Here is a 16132-nt window from a genome sequence, read left to right on the forward strand (position 1 = left end):
AGTATAAATGTTTACGAGGGACTCGAGATTAGAACGAACAGAAACGATGATATGCTACATGCAGCAGCACTGCACAACTGAACTAAAATAATACCTCTCGCCTAAAGTTTACCAAGAGAGGTGCGGTGCGGTGCGGTGCGGTGCGTGCTGCATAAGTCTAATGTTGAATTTGGAAGAGGCATCTGTGTGATTAGCATAAACCTGAGGCGAAGAGGAGAGGAGTAAAAGGACAGGGCAGAACAAGGTGGGGCAGGGCGTATAAGAAGCTGTCTAAAGTTTCCGGATCAGCGGCGGCCCTCCAGCTAAACAGCATCATATTCATATCTCCAGTTTTCAAAAGCCACATCATAATCTTTTTCACGTTCTGACAAAGAGGTGTTTTACCCGACGGACACCTCTCCTCTGCTTTCCTGCATCCCTTCTTCGACTTTATTATTACATTCTAAATATATACAAATATAAATGCCTGCCCGCAAAAGAAGCAAATTAAGCCTTACATAGATAGCACTCAGTCATCAGTTCATGCTCTCCTCCTCCACCGAGAAATAGACCACAATGGGGCCTAAGACAAGATAGCATCAGAGGAGTCAGCATGTGGGACAGCAGTCCCGCCCTTTCCTCCGTACCTTGACCCGGACACTAGCTGTACCTTTCTTTACCGCTTCTTCACGCTTGCACCTGCACCCCTACCCTTCCCATTTATAAATTCTCACCACCTTCTCCTCTTTGCTCTGCCCCCATTCCCCACTAGCAAGACGCTACTATTATTAGTTAAGTATTAGAGAGAGTTGGTAGAACTACTAACCGGTAACCAATTCTCTTATCCATCCCCACTTTCCCCAAACCTGGTTTATAATTAAGGAAAATCTTTGTGGTTCCCAATCTCTTCGTGTCAAAGCTTCAATCTTTTGATTTTTTCCGACCCTCGATGAGGGGAGTAGGGCGCTTATTGAGTGGCAGTAAAGACAATTGTTTGAGCGATGGAAAGTCCAGATTATTCACCTCCTCATGTGGACGCTTCACGGCCGTCTCTGGGATTCCCTCTTGGCACAGCCCTCCTCCTGATCGTCATTTTCAGCTTGAGCGGTATCTTTTCCTGCTGCTACCACTGGGACAAGCTCCGGTCCTTCCGCCGATCTCTCCCCGGCGCCACGGATCTCGAGGAAGATGGTGTTCAAGACGCCTCGAAACCTAAACTTGCCCACATGGTAACCGCAAATTTATATATATATATATATATAAAACCTGATTCCCCATAACTTCGCTCTAACGGAAAAAGAAATAAATTTTGCTGCGATAAATTGGTTTTGTGCTTCTGGTTGTCGATGTTACAAAATTCAATCAATTTGCAGCTCCTGATTGGATACCCTGATTTCTTTTGTTGTAGAACATGAAGCAGAATCAAAACCAGAGCTTGCCAGTACTAATGCCCGGTGATCAAATTCCGAAGTTCATTGCAATGCCATGTCCATGCGAGCCTCCGAGACTGGAGAAAATAGTTGTGGAGGTGCCCAAGAAGCCGCCTAAGCCACCGCGAATGGCGATCCCTTTGTACTAGAGAGCTCTCTCTCTGCTCCTACCTATTTCATGTACAGTACTGAAGAAATTTTATTACTCCAATAGTAACTAAAAAAATCATTTTGCTTACGTTTCAAGTAATTTAAAGCTGGCAATTGCCATCAATACCCAACCAATATATGACAGAATTTTGTGTGTTCTCAAGCACGCTTGCTTGGAAGACATGAGCAAAAAGAAAAAAACTTGGATCTGTCCGTAGGTAGCTCTGCTTTCGGTTTCTGGTATCCAGTAATCGACATCCATCCTAAAACTTGCTACCATATTACTGCGTCAATCAGGATATAATAATCTTCTAACGTAGATGATAAATGTGAACCCGGGTAGACAAGAGTTCAGAAATCACAGCCCATACATACGCAATCCTGTTTCCTTCAGTCGCTAAATTTGTTTACTATTTTGTTGCTTTCACTGGTGTAATAAAGAAATCCTCAAGGGAAGTTTGTTTGGATCGTAAATTATTTGGGATATTTTTACTGTAACACTTTTTGTGATGTGATGTATGTGAAATAAAAAGATAATTGAGAATATAAAAAGGTGTATTGGAAATTGTAATGATGATGTAAGCAAATAAAACTGGATAAATAATGCTCAATCCAAACAAACCCAGGTATGTCTCTGCTGTAAAAATACAATGGTAAAACTAGGAAAATAAAAGCCAAGTTCATTTTTTCGAGGTGGTAGCTACCTTGGCCTAAACAAACCATTTTCAGTTGCTCCAATTAGTTCTTGGACCTCTTGGTTGGATAACTTTTCTCTCTCTCTCTCTTTCTTTCTCCTCCGGCGGGAAACAGCACCTCCGTTCTCGGTTGAGCTTCTTGAAACTTGCTAGTACTCGTGTACCAGAGTTTGGAGAAATGCTACCGTGCATGGTACTATTTCTGAATTTCCAAAACCAGAGTATCGTCTGCTGGTTCCTGTGATCATGCTTACCTGTAAGATAAGAAGCGCACATGACGATATCTTTTCTGTCAAGCAGCCGCTGCTTTAAAGTTTCTTGCAATTCCGAACCAGGAACGCCGCTAAATGAATGTTCAAGACGATATCTTTTCTGTCAAGCAGCCGCTGCTTTAAAGTTTCTTGCAATTCCGAACCAGGAACGCCGCTAAATGAATGTTCAATTCGAGAAGGAACCGCATGTGATTCCATCGTAATAAAGAATACATTTTATTTGAGATATTTGTGCTATCCAAAAAACACTGCCAGACTAATATTTGCGATTACCATTCTTGAGAGGACTGTGATAATATGGAAACATCCATCACCCATTTAGGAACCAAAACAAAAGATAATCATCAATTACTCCGCTCTGTACCAGGATTAATCATCAATTTCCACCGCAAAGTCGCAAACAACTTAAATTAGCAATTACCTGTTGCTTTTCTATTGGCCAATTATATGATTTCAGAATTGAGGATTATGTATTGCCTCAGAATCCTTGCATGATTTTTAATAATTATTTTTTGAACGAAAAAGGAGTGAAATTTAACAGGTACTTAGAAGGAGGGCACATGGTAGGTGGCGTGAAAAATTATATATTATTACCTTTGCATGATTTAATTGGATCAAGGGTTCCACCATACGAAGCAGGACACGATTATTGCTTCAATGAATTTTTTTTCTATCGTTTGTTCTTTTCTATCAACTACCAGCAGCACTTTCTCTTCAACATTATTGTCATGACCTAATTTCACTGTACAAACCAAATCAGGCGAGTGCTTCGCTTTTGCTCCACCAAACACCTTCTCCAGTACCAGTACCAGTACCAGTACGAGTACGAGCACTAGACCAGCGGGTGTTTTGTACTGATACCCTGAGGCTTAGTCCATCCTTTCAGTACAAATCACTTTTTGTCCTTTGATTTGATTGGATGCTCTTTTCAAGTGCTGATTGCTGATCTCAGGATGGGACGCTGTCCTAATTTCGGCACATTCCATCTACCCCCTTTAATCCAAGCTCCCTTTACTTAACTACTCGTATTCGTCCACCTGGGTATCTGCATACTGCATTTCCATTACGACCAGATTCCTCAACCATCTACTTCAGTTCCCTTCCCGGCTGGATATTTTTTTCCTTCAAGTACCACTACCGCCTCGATGAATTTTAGTTCACGTGCATTGTAGTACGAAAAAAAACCTTTTTTTTAAATAAAAAAAAAAAAAAAAAAAAGAGGACGAGGAAACAAAATTTGAGCATATATCGATATCCATAAGGATAGGTTTTTCTCTCTTTCCCTCGTTTATCTTTTTTTTTTTTTTTAATTACTGTACCCACGATTAGAACCAGAAGTTGCCGTAAATTTATGAGAGATCTCAAGCTCCATTTGGATTGGTCATTTTTTCAAAAATAAGTTTTTCAAATTCAATGTTACAATAATACATAATAATTCAAAAAATATCTCATCCATACAATATATCAAAAAAAATTTATAATAAAAATTTTTCATATACACTATTACAGTAAAATTTTTCAAAAATATTTCAAAAAAAGCTAATTCAAACAGAGCTTCAGTATTTCCCAAAACCAACCCTCACATTGGCGCATCATCCCATTCCTTTCTTTATTTCCCGGAAATGCAAACGCAAAAATAACTAAAGAATGTCGTGGGAGACACGTAACTCACAAGGATTCTTACCACTGCACAGAGAAGAAAAATGAAACTAATGATGATGTTACGCAACTATTTCAGCACCTTCATCGTCCTGACTTAGTCCATTACGTTATGAGAGTATATTTTGGTCAGTCATCATCTTATCATGAATTTTGGGCTGTCATCAAGAGAAAGGAAAGTTCAATACTCCTGTCTGTCTATTTCCAAAATCGCTTTCAAATTCCATCGAACTTGAGATTTCGTAACTCGTACCATCCATTCCCCCACACTGTTTACTCATTTTCTCTATCTATGGGCACATAACGTCCACCAATTCGACATCCAACAGTTGGCATCAAAGAGGATGCAATTATCACCACATAACCTCGATCTGCTGACCAACTATTCTACACCATGTCCGCGTCTGCGCAAACATGATGGAATGGTAGTTGTGGGAACTGTAAACCATGTGAGAGGATTGATTGCCTTCATCTTAATACTACAGTACTATGCTCAGCTTTTCATTCATTTCTATCTACAGCTGCATCCATCATACTACTACTACTGATCTTCTGCTGGGGCAGGCAACAGATCAGCTTTTTTTTTTTTTCTTTTAATGTAAATTTACATCGTGATCGTGATCGTGATCGTGATCGTGAGTGGTTTTATTACACTAGCAACACATAAAGAATGTAAAAAAGAAGCCAAATCTTTCCATGGTGGTAAACGTACGGATGATAAGTAGAGAGACTCCTGATGATAGGGGGCCCTTTCTTTGTAGAAACCAAAATATGAGGAGGAGAGAGGGAGCACCTTTTGGGAAACAATTGTTAGTGGGAATATTAGTGGGCTTGCCTTATCTATGAAAAAGTGAAAGGTAATGAATGTGTAACGTTCCAACGTAACCTGATTCCATTGTCCGATTTCGTTTCATCCCATTTTCTCCCACCCCTTGTACTTTCGCTGCACTTCTCCGGTTTCGTTTCATCCCATTTGAGCCAGGAAGATTAATGTCCGCATCAAAGAGTTACACTGAAGTGCTTTTTATTTGTTGTAAACATATGCGTACTTGTTTGTTGATGGCCTGCGTGTCTGTTTTTCAGGACACGTACGGCATTCGCGACAGTTTCCTTCATCGTGAGGGACGGAGGGTTATCTTCTTTTAGGCAACAACTTCATAATGGACATAGCCAAAAACATTAGTTATATTTGCAGCTTTTTAGATTGTATCCTAATCAACGATGTGACTCAATATGAAAGCCAAAAAATAGGAGCCCCACGAAAAAAAAGAGATGTTCCAACTAGTCTCTTTAGAGGAATAATGATAATGCAACTTCACAGGCAAACTTCTAAAAGATTAAACAACAGGATATATATGGATTTCGTAGGTTCTGATCACCAATCTTCTTGTTTTCTCTTGTACTAATAGTTTGTACTATAATAATGATTATAGAATGCTTGGGTTTATTAGATTGGAAGTCGAGTCATTAGTAGTCGGTTGTACGTATCTTATTGGTTTGAGGGTTCCGACAGCCGATTCATGGATTAGGTAATTATTTGAGACCCCGAAACAACGTCATAAGGTAATCCAATCAATGTGCCCGAGGATTCATCTGGTGGCCCAAATTCGCTTTTCTGTTATACTCCAAACTTTGACCTAAAAGGTAATTAAGTTTCTTTTAATTAATAAACTTAGTGGGATATGATCATTACCCATTTGGCTAATTTAATTATTTATGCCACGAAACTATGGGTGCCTTTGCTGATGCTACTGTCATTAGTTTCCGTATCTTTCCAGGACAAAAGCTTCGATTATGCCAAGAAACAACAAACAAATAAATAAAATGGTGCCCCTAGGATCGCTACGGGTGTGCTTGGCATCCTGGTTGTTTTTTTTTTTGCATGTTTTTATTAGACAAGTTTTTTTTAATAATACATAAAAACACATAAAATTTTTAAAATATACACCCCAAAATACTTAAAAATACACGTTCATTTCCCTCTTCTACCACCACCCTGTCTAATCATTTCTATTCTACCCCTCCCTTTCTTAACCCATCGCCATTTGCTGTTGCTGTCGCCTCTCCTCATAACTTTATTTTTTTTCTCTCACTTCCTCTGTCCCTTTCTCTCTCCCTTCCTTTCTTCCTCCTCTTCTTCTCTCCTCTCTTTTCTGTCATATTTTCTCCTCCATCTCCCCTAATGCCCCGTGACCCCACCTTTCATCCCTAATCGAGATCAAGTCCTGATCATAGAACAAGGGAAGGGATGGGGATCATGAATCCATGAAAGTATTTCCTCAAATTCTACAGTAAATTAAAATAAAATTTTATACAAACACTTAAAAACACACTATTCGAACGAATGCTTTCATGACTCTCCTTTGTCTCCGTTACTTTTTCTTTTTCCCTTACCTAGCATAGATGAGATTATGATACAAGCTGTTAATTGAAAGTAGGGTAAAAAATTTTTAAAAAAAAACTCCCTATGATTTGTCAAATATTCATTTTAACTTCCTCTAGTTCGAAAATTTACATTATAACTTCCTATGATTTCGACTAAATTAAAAAGTGGATGGGAAGCATTCAATTTAATGGTTGTATGTGAAATTTCAATATTACCTTTGTTATACGTGAAATGCTTTCCATTCAAATTCCAATTTAGTCGAAACCACAAGGAGCTATAGTGCAATTTTTTAAACTAAAAAAGAGTTAAATTGAATATTCGACAAATTACAAATAGTTCATTTTTACAAGGGTAATATTGACATTTCACCTACAATTGTTAGATTGAATGCGTTCCGTTCAATTTTCAATTTAATTAAAATCACAGAGAATTATAGTGTAGATTATCAAATTAGAGAGAATTAAATTGCATATTTGACAAACCACAAGAAGTTTTTTAGTATTTTACTATTGAAAGTAAGGCAGCATGGCATGACCTATAAACATTCCCACAAGAAATGATTATTCATGAACATCAAATTCTCTCTTGAGACAACTTAGAACTTGACAATAGCTACAACTGAAGTAAAATTGATATGACCTGAAATCTAAAATAAAAAATAATAATAAACAAAAGTGTATGTAGTGTTGGGTGCCAACCGTTTTGCTCTATAGAAGTTCAAAATTTGTCACAAAGGTAAAAACTCTAAATGTGCATACCAAGAAACGTCACATAATTTTACCTTAAATAATATGTTTTTTTTTCATTTTTTTCAAGTGCAAGTAAGAAGTTTCAAATTCAGAACCTCTTACTTACATTAACACGTTTATGATTCATATACAAGTGATTGAATATACCATCTTTGTTACAAAAAATGCACAAACAATTTGTAATAAAATACAGCATGATCAAGCAGTTATACGTGGCCAAATCTTGTTTTATCCAATTGCTACTTCACGAGGCGTCATGCGTCGCGGAATGAATAGTTCGATTAATTTTACTCATCAACGATAAAATCAATAGCACTTGCCCCCCAAAAAAAAAATCCAAGGTCCTAAACTGCAAATATCGAAAACATTAAAGAAATTTCCGTACATATGTCCGTTAAACGCAGATTTGTACAGCAAGTTCACCATGGGGCCTCTAGTCAAGCCCGAGACTATCACTGTTGTTGCGTAGCCCATTACTTAACACGAACATCTCGTGCATCGAGTTTGGGCTTTGAGCCTTTTTATTGTATTCCATCCCTATATCTTTTCAGACTTTGAATCTTGTGCTTTCCCTCGCCTCTCTGCCATCATAATCTCTGTAACACCAACTGTTCGTTAAAATGCGCCAGAGAAACTCTACTGAGAACAGAGCGAAACCCGTTGTCGCAATTCGCAGATCTCCACGATTTCTGAAGCCAAATCAACCCGACTCAGGATACCTGCAGACTCCGAATCATGTTCCAGACAAGAAACGGGTCCCTCTCTCGGATCTCACACCTCTTAGCTCAAATCCAAGCGGGAATTCTTTAAAAAGAGGCCAACTTTCAGATAAGGCAAAAGAATCCAATGTCCGGTGTAGAAGTTCCACGAATGTGTGTAGCGAGCCCAGAAAATTGACAAGATTGAATGGTGGAGTTGACAACTCTCGTGTTGTTCGACGGTCTCCTAGGTTTTCTCAGAATGGCAATGTTAATAGAATTGTTTCTGATGAATCTAAGCTGGAGCGCTCATCTAAGGTGAGTAAGATAGGTAAGCCAGTCTGCATGAATGCAAAATCTGAGACAGAAAAGCGGGTGACCAGGAGTTCTTTAAGGAGGTGTAACAATGGAGGTGTGAGGGGCAATGGAAAGGGTTGTGATGGAGTCACTTTGAAATGCATTTCTGATAACGGAAAAGCTAAAGGGGATGTTAATTTGTCTGAGCAATGCATGTATAAAATTGAAAAGAGGGTTACAAGAAGTGCCACTCGAGGAATTAAAGATGAACACCGTGCAAGAACTGGTAACGCCGAGGGTAATGAGTCCATCCAGAATATTCCCTTTGGTTGTTTGTACAAAAAGGTCCTTTCAGTTGATGGAGAAGATAAACATGGTGCAAACTTACCTAGAGAGCCTATTAGTGAAAATGCAACTACTAATGTTCTGTCCACAGATTTAATAGGAGGGGAAGGTCGGAGTGTTGGCTTTGAAGCTGAAAAAAAGCAGGTTCCTGCAAAAAGGAAGAAAATCCAAGTTGAAGAAGAGCATAGGATGTTTCAGGGATGGACAGCAGAGCAAGAACTAGCGCTGGAAAGAGCTTATTTTGCAGCAAAGCCGACACCCCATTTCTGGAAGAAAGTTGCCAAAATGGTAATGTGCTGCCACTTGATTAATTTGGCAAAGAAATTTGGTTTCTTGTTAATGGTATCTGTGTTATTTTATTAGAAAAAATGTACTAGAATAACTTTTGGCCTATACTTTTATCCATCCATAGCTCTCACAATTATCAAATTAGTTACAAGCAATTGGAAATGCATGTTTAAATTAATTATCTTGGTTTCTTTTGAAAATATGCACTTGTCAAATATAATCCCTGAATAAAATTGTAACACAAGGACAATTATAGTTTGATGGAACTTATGATGAACTGATTTGTGCCCCCAATAGGCAGGGCTTCGCAAAACTTGATGTGGTTTCTTTTTCCCTTGCTTCAGTTCATAAACCCAATCGCTCTGCTTCTTAGAAGTGCAGCCAGGAAAATGAAATCCAATTGCAAGAACAAATAGATTGGTAACTTATAATATGCTTGACCTCCTTTAATTCTTAAATCTACGATTCTCGTTTCGTATAAGATTCAGATACTTGTTCTTAGTCTTCTTGTGGTATCAAAATTTTTTGCAGAGTTCACACATAAGCCAATGTTGGTCTGATAATCCTACTCGTTATTCACACACTAGAACAATGACGCCATTGCTAAAACTGCATTTCCAACTTTGAGGTTTATACAGATAGATGTTCTCTCCACCCTTTACTAGCTTGCATTTCTGCAGTCTTGATATGGCTTTAAATCTTGGAAGTTTGTTGCAGGTTCCTGGAAAATCTGCCCAGGAATGTTTTGACAAAATCCATTCTGTGCTTTTGACCCCAGCGCAACAACAACCACGATCCAGGACAAAAGGAGTGAATGCCTCCCTGTCACTCTCAGCAAGTAAATTGCTAAATGCTTCAGAATCTGACACGAAGAAGTTGAGATACAGCAAGCAGAAGAGTCGTGTTACACGTAGAACTGTCCGACAGCTACTACATAAACAGTATGCTGCAGACCAACATTATGAAGCAGATCTTTTCAATGTTTTGGAGTCAACATTGGATCCATCCACTCAATGTGTTTCCACCCCTGAATTGAATAGAGAAGGACTAGGATTGGACAAAAGGTGCCAGGAAATTTCTTCATCAGCCCACGGAAAGCTTCTTTCGTTATCGAATGACTCACGTGGATCTACTGTTATTAGTCCCGCTGTTCTAAAGAAGATTAAAAACAAAGCCTTGCATGAGAAATATATTGATCAACTACATTTGAGGGAAGCCAGGAGAAAGGCAATGTCACTAAGGGGAAAAAAATGCACGCAGGACAAAAGTGGTGGCAATAACGAAGATAACCTTCAGAAGAGCAAGATAGTAAAAGATGCAAAGAATGCATTGGTTTTTTGTGCAAGAGATGCCATCAAGCATTTTCACCATCTACAGAGCAGGGAGGCAAACAAATTTGACGATAGTGTTCGCGATTTTGTAGATAGTTCTGAAGATGAATTTGAAGATCAAAGTTGAGAATTCTCATTATCCTTCTTGATTGCATGGAAATGTGTCAAATTTCTCCTTTGTCTTATAGGATAAAGCTGTTTGCTTAGGAGTACATGTCACAAACTTGATGACTATTATTATTTCCAATTTTCTTGGACAATTAGAATTGACGCATTTACTGATTTCTCGTCAAAGATCTGCGTGGTCTATATCTGCTTTATGACCCATACAAATGTATATATGTGCTTACTGTCTTGTATAAATAGTTGACTGTTTCTATTCCTTGCTGTATTTGCTTTGTAGTTTGTGTTACTTGACTTGAAGCTCCATAAATCTAAGGTTGTAAGTTTATATATATATATATATGTGATATTACGTTGGCATAGACTGAAAAGCGAGTACAAGAAATTAAAGTTTACAAAGCTGGAGAATGTGAAAAACGTCATATGTTATGGAATTTGCAGTGGCTTCTCAGTGTTGATGCGGGATGGCTATTATGCTTCCGCTGCTTCATATGCTACAGAAAGAGACACCAAGGATCTTTTGGCTCCATGGATCTGGATGCCTGAAGATTGCCATCCTGTAAGATATTTCTCTGTTGCGTCAAACGACTCTGGAAAATGGGAGTTATGAGACTGAGAATAGCTGCCTAAAGCGTGGATTATCCATGGCTGTTTCCCGAAGCCATTTTGCTCGGTAGAGAACTTCTGACGTAGATAACAAAGACTTGCCTTTAGTCCTGGGATATGCCAAGTTTATTTACTACTTACTGCTGACTGCTGAAGTAGAGAGTATCGAACTCTTCAAATGTCAGCTTACGAAGCTCGTCTTTAAGCTCTAGCTAAAGTAGATTCTTTCTTTGTTCTCTTGTCTGAAAGCAACCAGACCTACTGCCTCGCCTTTCTACTTAGTCTGCTGAAAACCCAATTTCAATTTCATCTTTGCTGCAAGAAACGATATACTTGTACAAATATGAGATCCATTTCTGGACTCGAGAGACGAAAAGTTTGATTATTGCCAAATTACTTCCCCAGTACTGCTATTACCATTTGTTGTTGGTTAGGTTGTGGATTCATTCTTCATACCAAACAGGGTCAGCCAGTCAAAAACCAACCCTAAGTATAAACTCATATTTGACTAGTTTTGGAAACGTATCAAGATGTCAATTTCTGTATATTGTTCCAAGGATCTTTTCACTGCTCGAGACATTCCTTGCTGACATATGATCATTGCATTGGATATGTTTCCCAGGATTTTATAAATCCGTTTGTGTTTTATTTTTAATCTATATATCTATGATAGAATAGGAAATAATGGGTAATGACCGTATGGTTCCTCCATCAGATCGATTCACAATTTGTAGATCCAATTCATCATGTGTGTGTGTATTATAAAACATCATACTTTCATTAAATCTCCACTAATGGCAGAAATCATCATATACATCTAATGATTTAAAAATGAACCTCTAGAAAGCCTACACTATTAGAAACTAAAAAATTGCTAACACAACAGATCATCTTCCATGTTCCTCGCTAGGCTTCTGATAATGTCCAGATTTATTCTGCTGCAGCCACGCTCTCTATAGACATCTTCCTCCATAACCTGCATTCCTAAACAGTGCTTGCTTAACATCTTCAGATCCAACAATTCTGCGATGCTCCGCCACCTAATCAATTAATTAGAATATGAGATAGCACGAAAGGCTGGAGCAGGTCAATTACTAATTTTTTTACCACGCAATCAGCAAAAGATGATAATTAAGGTACTGCCCCCCACGCAAAAAAGAACCAAAAAGAGGGGAAAAAGGCGCAAAAGACGATTCTGAAGCATTTACCGAGCAAATGGTCAGATGCATACCTCGGAACAGGAGGCTTGTACTGAGAAATCATTGAAACAGCTGATAACACATTGTTGAATGTCAAGCCCCAAAGCTTCCATTGTGCTGACTGTTGACAACAACATCCCTGGCTTGGCAGTGCAACAAATTTCGATCCGCGTGTCTACACTTCTCCTTTCCACGTCAAACTGATGCATCATTGAAGCCTTAGACAATTAAATTTAGCTGTGGAAACTAGGAATTTACGATACTGCAGTGCATAAGAAGTGACAAATGACAATGTCCTGGATACTGGATAGAGAGTTGCATCCGTTGGGTGCAGAACTATACCTTTGGAGGGTTCCTGGCAACTACCTCATTTGGCTTTAGCTGTTTCAAGTTTCCTATTTTAGTCAGCTGGTTGATGTTCTCCTCCGTACTCTCTTCTCGCGACTTGTGGATTTTATCCAAAAGCTCCTTCATGTAATCTATGGTATCTCCAAGTATGGATGTTCTGTCCATCTGTTAAATCAAGCAGCACTTGTTAATTTCATCCTACACACCAAAAAAAGAAGAAATGAAGCAAAGGAAAAGCATGTGTAATGCCAAATAAACTTCTAGAGACGATGACCTTGCTAATCTTAGGAACAATTGATCGAAGCATGGAAAGCCGGTCATTGAGTCGCTTCCTTCGCCTCCTTTCTGCCATGAGATTTTTGGACGGTTGCCCCTCAGCCTTCTTGATCTTGCTCCTTTTGTCTCCGCACAAGCCCACTCTAGATGCACCGATGCTGGTGGCGGTTGGTTGTTCAACCTCCACCTTGCAGAATCCTTTCCCCTCTTGGAGACCACGGAGCCCAAGATTTCCTCCATGTTCCACCATCCCTTCTCCATAATCTTGTTGGATGGGAACTGGTGGTAAACTGTCAAAATTAGAACGATCGTACGAGGAGCCCAGTTCCGGTACTGCCGTACTGAAACCATCACCAACATGATCAAGAAACGGATAGCTGGTGCTTTCGCCAAAAGGGAATGCAAAGCCAGATTCGTGAGACCCTGCCGCTAGTAATGCTGCCGGTGATGAGAGGAGTCCTAAAAGCGAGTTGGAGTTTGTGTTTGAGGTTAGTAAATCTTGGTTATGATCATTGCGATCGAAAGACTCGCAGTTCCAACCATTTGGGAAGATTTCGATCCCTCCACCGGGGAAAGTGGTCCAGTAACTATCCAACTTTGGAGCCACTAAAAACTCCTCCAAAAGCCCATTTTGAGTTTGATCAGTATGCTCCATCTCTCTCTCTCTCTCAATGGATAAGAAGCAACAAAAGCAAGGGAGCTAGCTAGCTTAACGATAAGTTCTTGATGTTGCATCAAGTAGAAGGAATATGTAAACGTATATAATAAGGTTTGATTTGCATTATTAAATTTCGTTATGCTATTGTTTAAGGGTATAGATTGTGTGTAATGAGACTAATATCAATTATCACCCAGAGCACGGTCAGATTGAAAAAGGAATCTACTTTTTCTCCTTATACAGTACTAGTATGCGTGTGTGTGTGTATATATATATTGAATGTCTTTCTCACCGAAATCTTCAATTGGACAGACAGGCTACATAGTTAAATACCGCGACCCTGATTTGTGTTTTGATCCATCCCACGTCGAAAGATCGTAGGGTCTTTACTCTGGGTTTAAGGTCCATGGGAGCACCTTCCTGTCACCAATTGGGTGGATGGGTGTTTCTTGTGGGTTCCCCTTAGATTACCTTCGAGTCGCTCTTTCGGGTTACTCCCGTGTTTGTTCTAATTGAGTGCGTGTGTGTGTTTATTTCAGTTGATGAAAGACCATTAATTTGGTGAGGGTGTGCACGGGGGGTTGGGTCACCATCCCACATCAAAAGATCGTGGGATCTTTACTCTGGGTTTAAGGTCCATGGGAGTACCTTCCTGTCACCAATTGTTTGGATGAGTGTTTATTTCAGTTGCTGAAAAAAAGATTTGTGTTTTGACCACTGATCTGTCTGAACCTAAGAGGACGGAGCTAGCATCTTCAATCCTGTCATGTTTTAGTATGCCAATTAATCTGCTTAGACTTGGAAAAACAATATATGTGTAATACTATAGCTTAATTTTTTGGTGAAGAATAAACTACAAAGTCTCTTCTGATCAATGCCTCTGATTTCTTTTTTCCTCTTTCACGCTGCGCCGGGTTCCAAATCAGTATGTCCTTTGAATTGAATACCCTGATTAGCCTCTGGATTCGTTTGATGATTGATTGCAATTTTAAGCTTCTTAATACTTTTCTATAAATATATGTGTGTTAGACGACTTTTGTTTATGGCAGTGAGTTGTACTAGTATATATGCTTTTGTTGGTTACTATGTCACGATTAATTATTCATATATCCGTCCAAGTGAATACTGAATAGTGATGCAATCGAGGGTAAAAAAGGGTGTGAAAAGGGTGGAAGGATAAAAAAAAGCAGTAATGAAATGTTCACCTACTTTCATGACTTTAGGCTCCGGAGATGAATATATTTAGCATTCGTGATGGAGGCAAATTCTTGTAAAGAAAAAATGTAACATACCGACTTGTAGATCATCTCAATTTTTTGCAATGAAAATGAGTTGGATGGTACGAGAAAACGGAGCGTAAAAGAGAGATTTCGGATTCGAGCCCTTTCACTTATTAAAAAAAAAATTCATTTCTGGAGCTGCTGGTCTCTGTCTCGCGGCAAAAGATTCCCTCCCATCTTAAGTTGGTACTTGCGGTGTAAAAGTTGTTAGGCATAGGCATGCAGGCTCAAGGCACTGCTGACTTTGCCACTAAATAGAGTAATTGTAAATGGTTTTTCTAATGGGTCGCCTCGCCTTAAGAAATATTATTATTAAGTAAGGTGAGTTAAAGATTTTAGTATAGTTATCTATCAAACACTAAATATGACAATAAAATTGCGAACAATAATATCTCTACCAGAGAATCAAATACAAAGTACCAACTCAATAAAGCAAAAAACCCGCCCTGGATATAAAGCAGAACGAGAAAACATGGAGAAAATGAGAAAACAAAGTGTTTCTAATAAGCCAAAAAAAGATGAAAAGAAAAAACTGTTTCTAATAAAAGAAACCTTACAGTGATCAGCAAACCCTAGATCTTAAAAAGTGAAATGGTTAGTCTGAGATAATAAAAGAATTTATTATATGTTAAGAGCCTAGCTTAGCTAGCTGGAGAAGATTTGCTCATGTTTTTGTTGTCTTAGTAAAGACCAATAACCTCAAAGATCAAAAGCCTGGTACAAACAAAGCACACATCTCAAGAACAAGTCGGCCAGTGTCAGGTCAGGAAAGCAACCAACTACAAAAACATATAATTAATTTGCTCCAGATAGATGTCAAGCAAAATATTATACATTGTACAGAACAACATTTCTTTAGCAGAATCGATTAAATCTTCTTCCTGCATTCTCTTTACAAGCTGTTCAAACTTCAAAGATGTGATGGCAAGCTGTGAAACTATGAAGAAAAAGCAGTTGGTTGTTTTTGAGCAAGATGCTAACATCCAAACACAAAACGGTGAAGTGGTAATATTTTAGAAGTACGATTACCCAATATTTTAACGAATGAACCTTTTCTTGACAGATATAAATGCGTATCTAAATGTGCTTCACCGAATACAGTAATTAGGAGTAACCATGCACGTTATAAGGCAGTGAAGGACACGTCCATCTCTTTCACTTTGCTGTAAATACACCCATGTAGTACGAGTAATGACAACTGTCGTCATTTGTCAGCTAATCTCTTTGTATTATCATCCAGATCAGAGGTAACAATATGCCACTACACCAAAAAGTAAGGGTGCTGATTGCATGATTTTGCCATATTTGGGGACACTATAGTCTTTCTGAAAATTCATTGAAAGGTTATCAGCACCCCAAAAAA

General features: G+C 38.7%; 3 protein-coding genes across 3 annotated transcripts; 2 read left to right on the forward strand and 1 right to left on the reverse strand.

Annotated features, from left to right (window-relative positions):
- Nucleotides 1-483: 483 nt before the first annotated feature.
- On the forward strand, nt 484-1647 carry LOC140011408 (uncharacterized protein At5g65660-like). Its single transcript, XM_072060206.1, has 2 exons — nt 484-1208; nt 1388-1647. The coding sequence occupies exons 1-2, from the start codon at nt 981-983 to the stop codon at nt 1556-1558; spliced, it is 399 nt and encodes a 132-aa protein (XP_071916307.1). The 5' UTR covers nt 484-980; the 3' UTR covers nt 1559-1647.
- Nucleotides 1648-7735: 6088 nt separating this feature from the next.
- On the forward strand, nt 7736-10670 carry LOC113698954 (uncharacterized). Its single transcript, XM_027218934.2, has 2 exons — nt 7736-8948; nt 9666-10670. Exons 1-2 carry the CDS (start codon nt 7941-7943, stop codon nt 10404-10406), a joined length of 1749 nt encoding a protein of 582 aa, XP_027074735.2. The 5' UTR covers nt 7736-7940; the 3' UTR covers nt 10407-10670.
- Nucleotides 10671-11765: 1095 nt separating this feature from the next.
- On the reverse strand, nt 11766-13623 carry LOC113705540 (transcription factor bHLH61-like). The gene is made up of 4 exons (XM_027227431.2): nt 12830-13623; nt 12550-12720; nt 12240-12407; nt 11766-12048 (listed from the first exon to the last, which is right to left on the reverse strand). Exons 1-4 carry the CDS (start codon nt 13484-13486, stop codon nt 11962-11964), a joined length of 1083 nt encoding a protein of 360 aa, XP_027083232.1. The 5' UTR covers nt 13487-13623; the 3' UTR covers nt 11766-11961.
- Nucleotides 13624-16132: the final 2509 nt, after the last annotated feature.

Source organism: Coffea arabica, chromosome 7e (assembly GCF_036785885.1).
Source record: "Coffea arabica cultivar ET-39 chromosome 7e, Coffea Arabica ET-39 HiFi, whole genome shotgun sequence".
Taxonomy (NCBI): Eukaryota; Viridiplantae; Streptophyta; class Magnoliopsida; order Gentianales; family Rubiaceae; genus Coffea; species Coffea arabica.

What these genes read in the sequence shown, in the direction of transcription:
- LOC140011408 (XM_072060206.1), top strand. Translation starts at nt 981, where the DNA reads ATGGAAAGTCCAGATTATTCACCTCCTCATGTGGACGCTTCACGGCCG. An exon ending in AACCTAAACTTGCCCACATG is followed by an intron (nt 1,209 to 1,387) that starts GTAACCGCAAAT and finishes CTTTTGTTGTAG; the next exon opens with AACATGAAGCAGAATCAAAA.
- LOC113698954 (XM_027218934.2), top strand. Translation starts at nt 7,941, where the DNA reads ATGCGCCAGAGAAACTCTACTGAGAACAGAGCGAAACCCGTTGTCGCA. An exon ending in GGAAGAAAGTTGCCAAAATG is followed by an intron (nt 8,949 to 9,665) that starts GTAATGTGCTGC and finishes AGTTTGTTGCAG; the next exon opens with GTTCCTGGAAAATCTGCCCA.
- LOC113705540 (XM_027227431.2), bottom strand. Translation starts at nt 13,486, where the DNA reads ATGGAGCATACTGATCAAACTCAAAATGGGCTTTTGGAGGAGTTTTTA. An exon ending in TTGTTCCTAAGATTAGCAAG is followed by an intron (nt 12,721 to 12,829) that starts GTCATCGTCTCT and finishes TTGATTTAACAG; the next exon opens with ATGGACAGAACATCCATACT. An exon ending in TTGCCAGGAACCCTCCAAAG is followed by an intron (nt 12,408 to 12,549) that starts GTATAGTTCTGC and finishes ATGATGCATCAG; the next exon opens with TTTGACGTGGAAAGGAGAAG.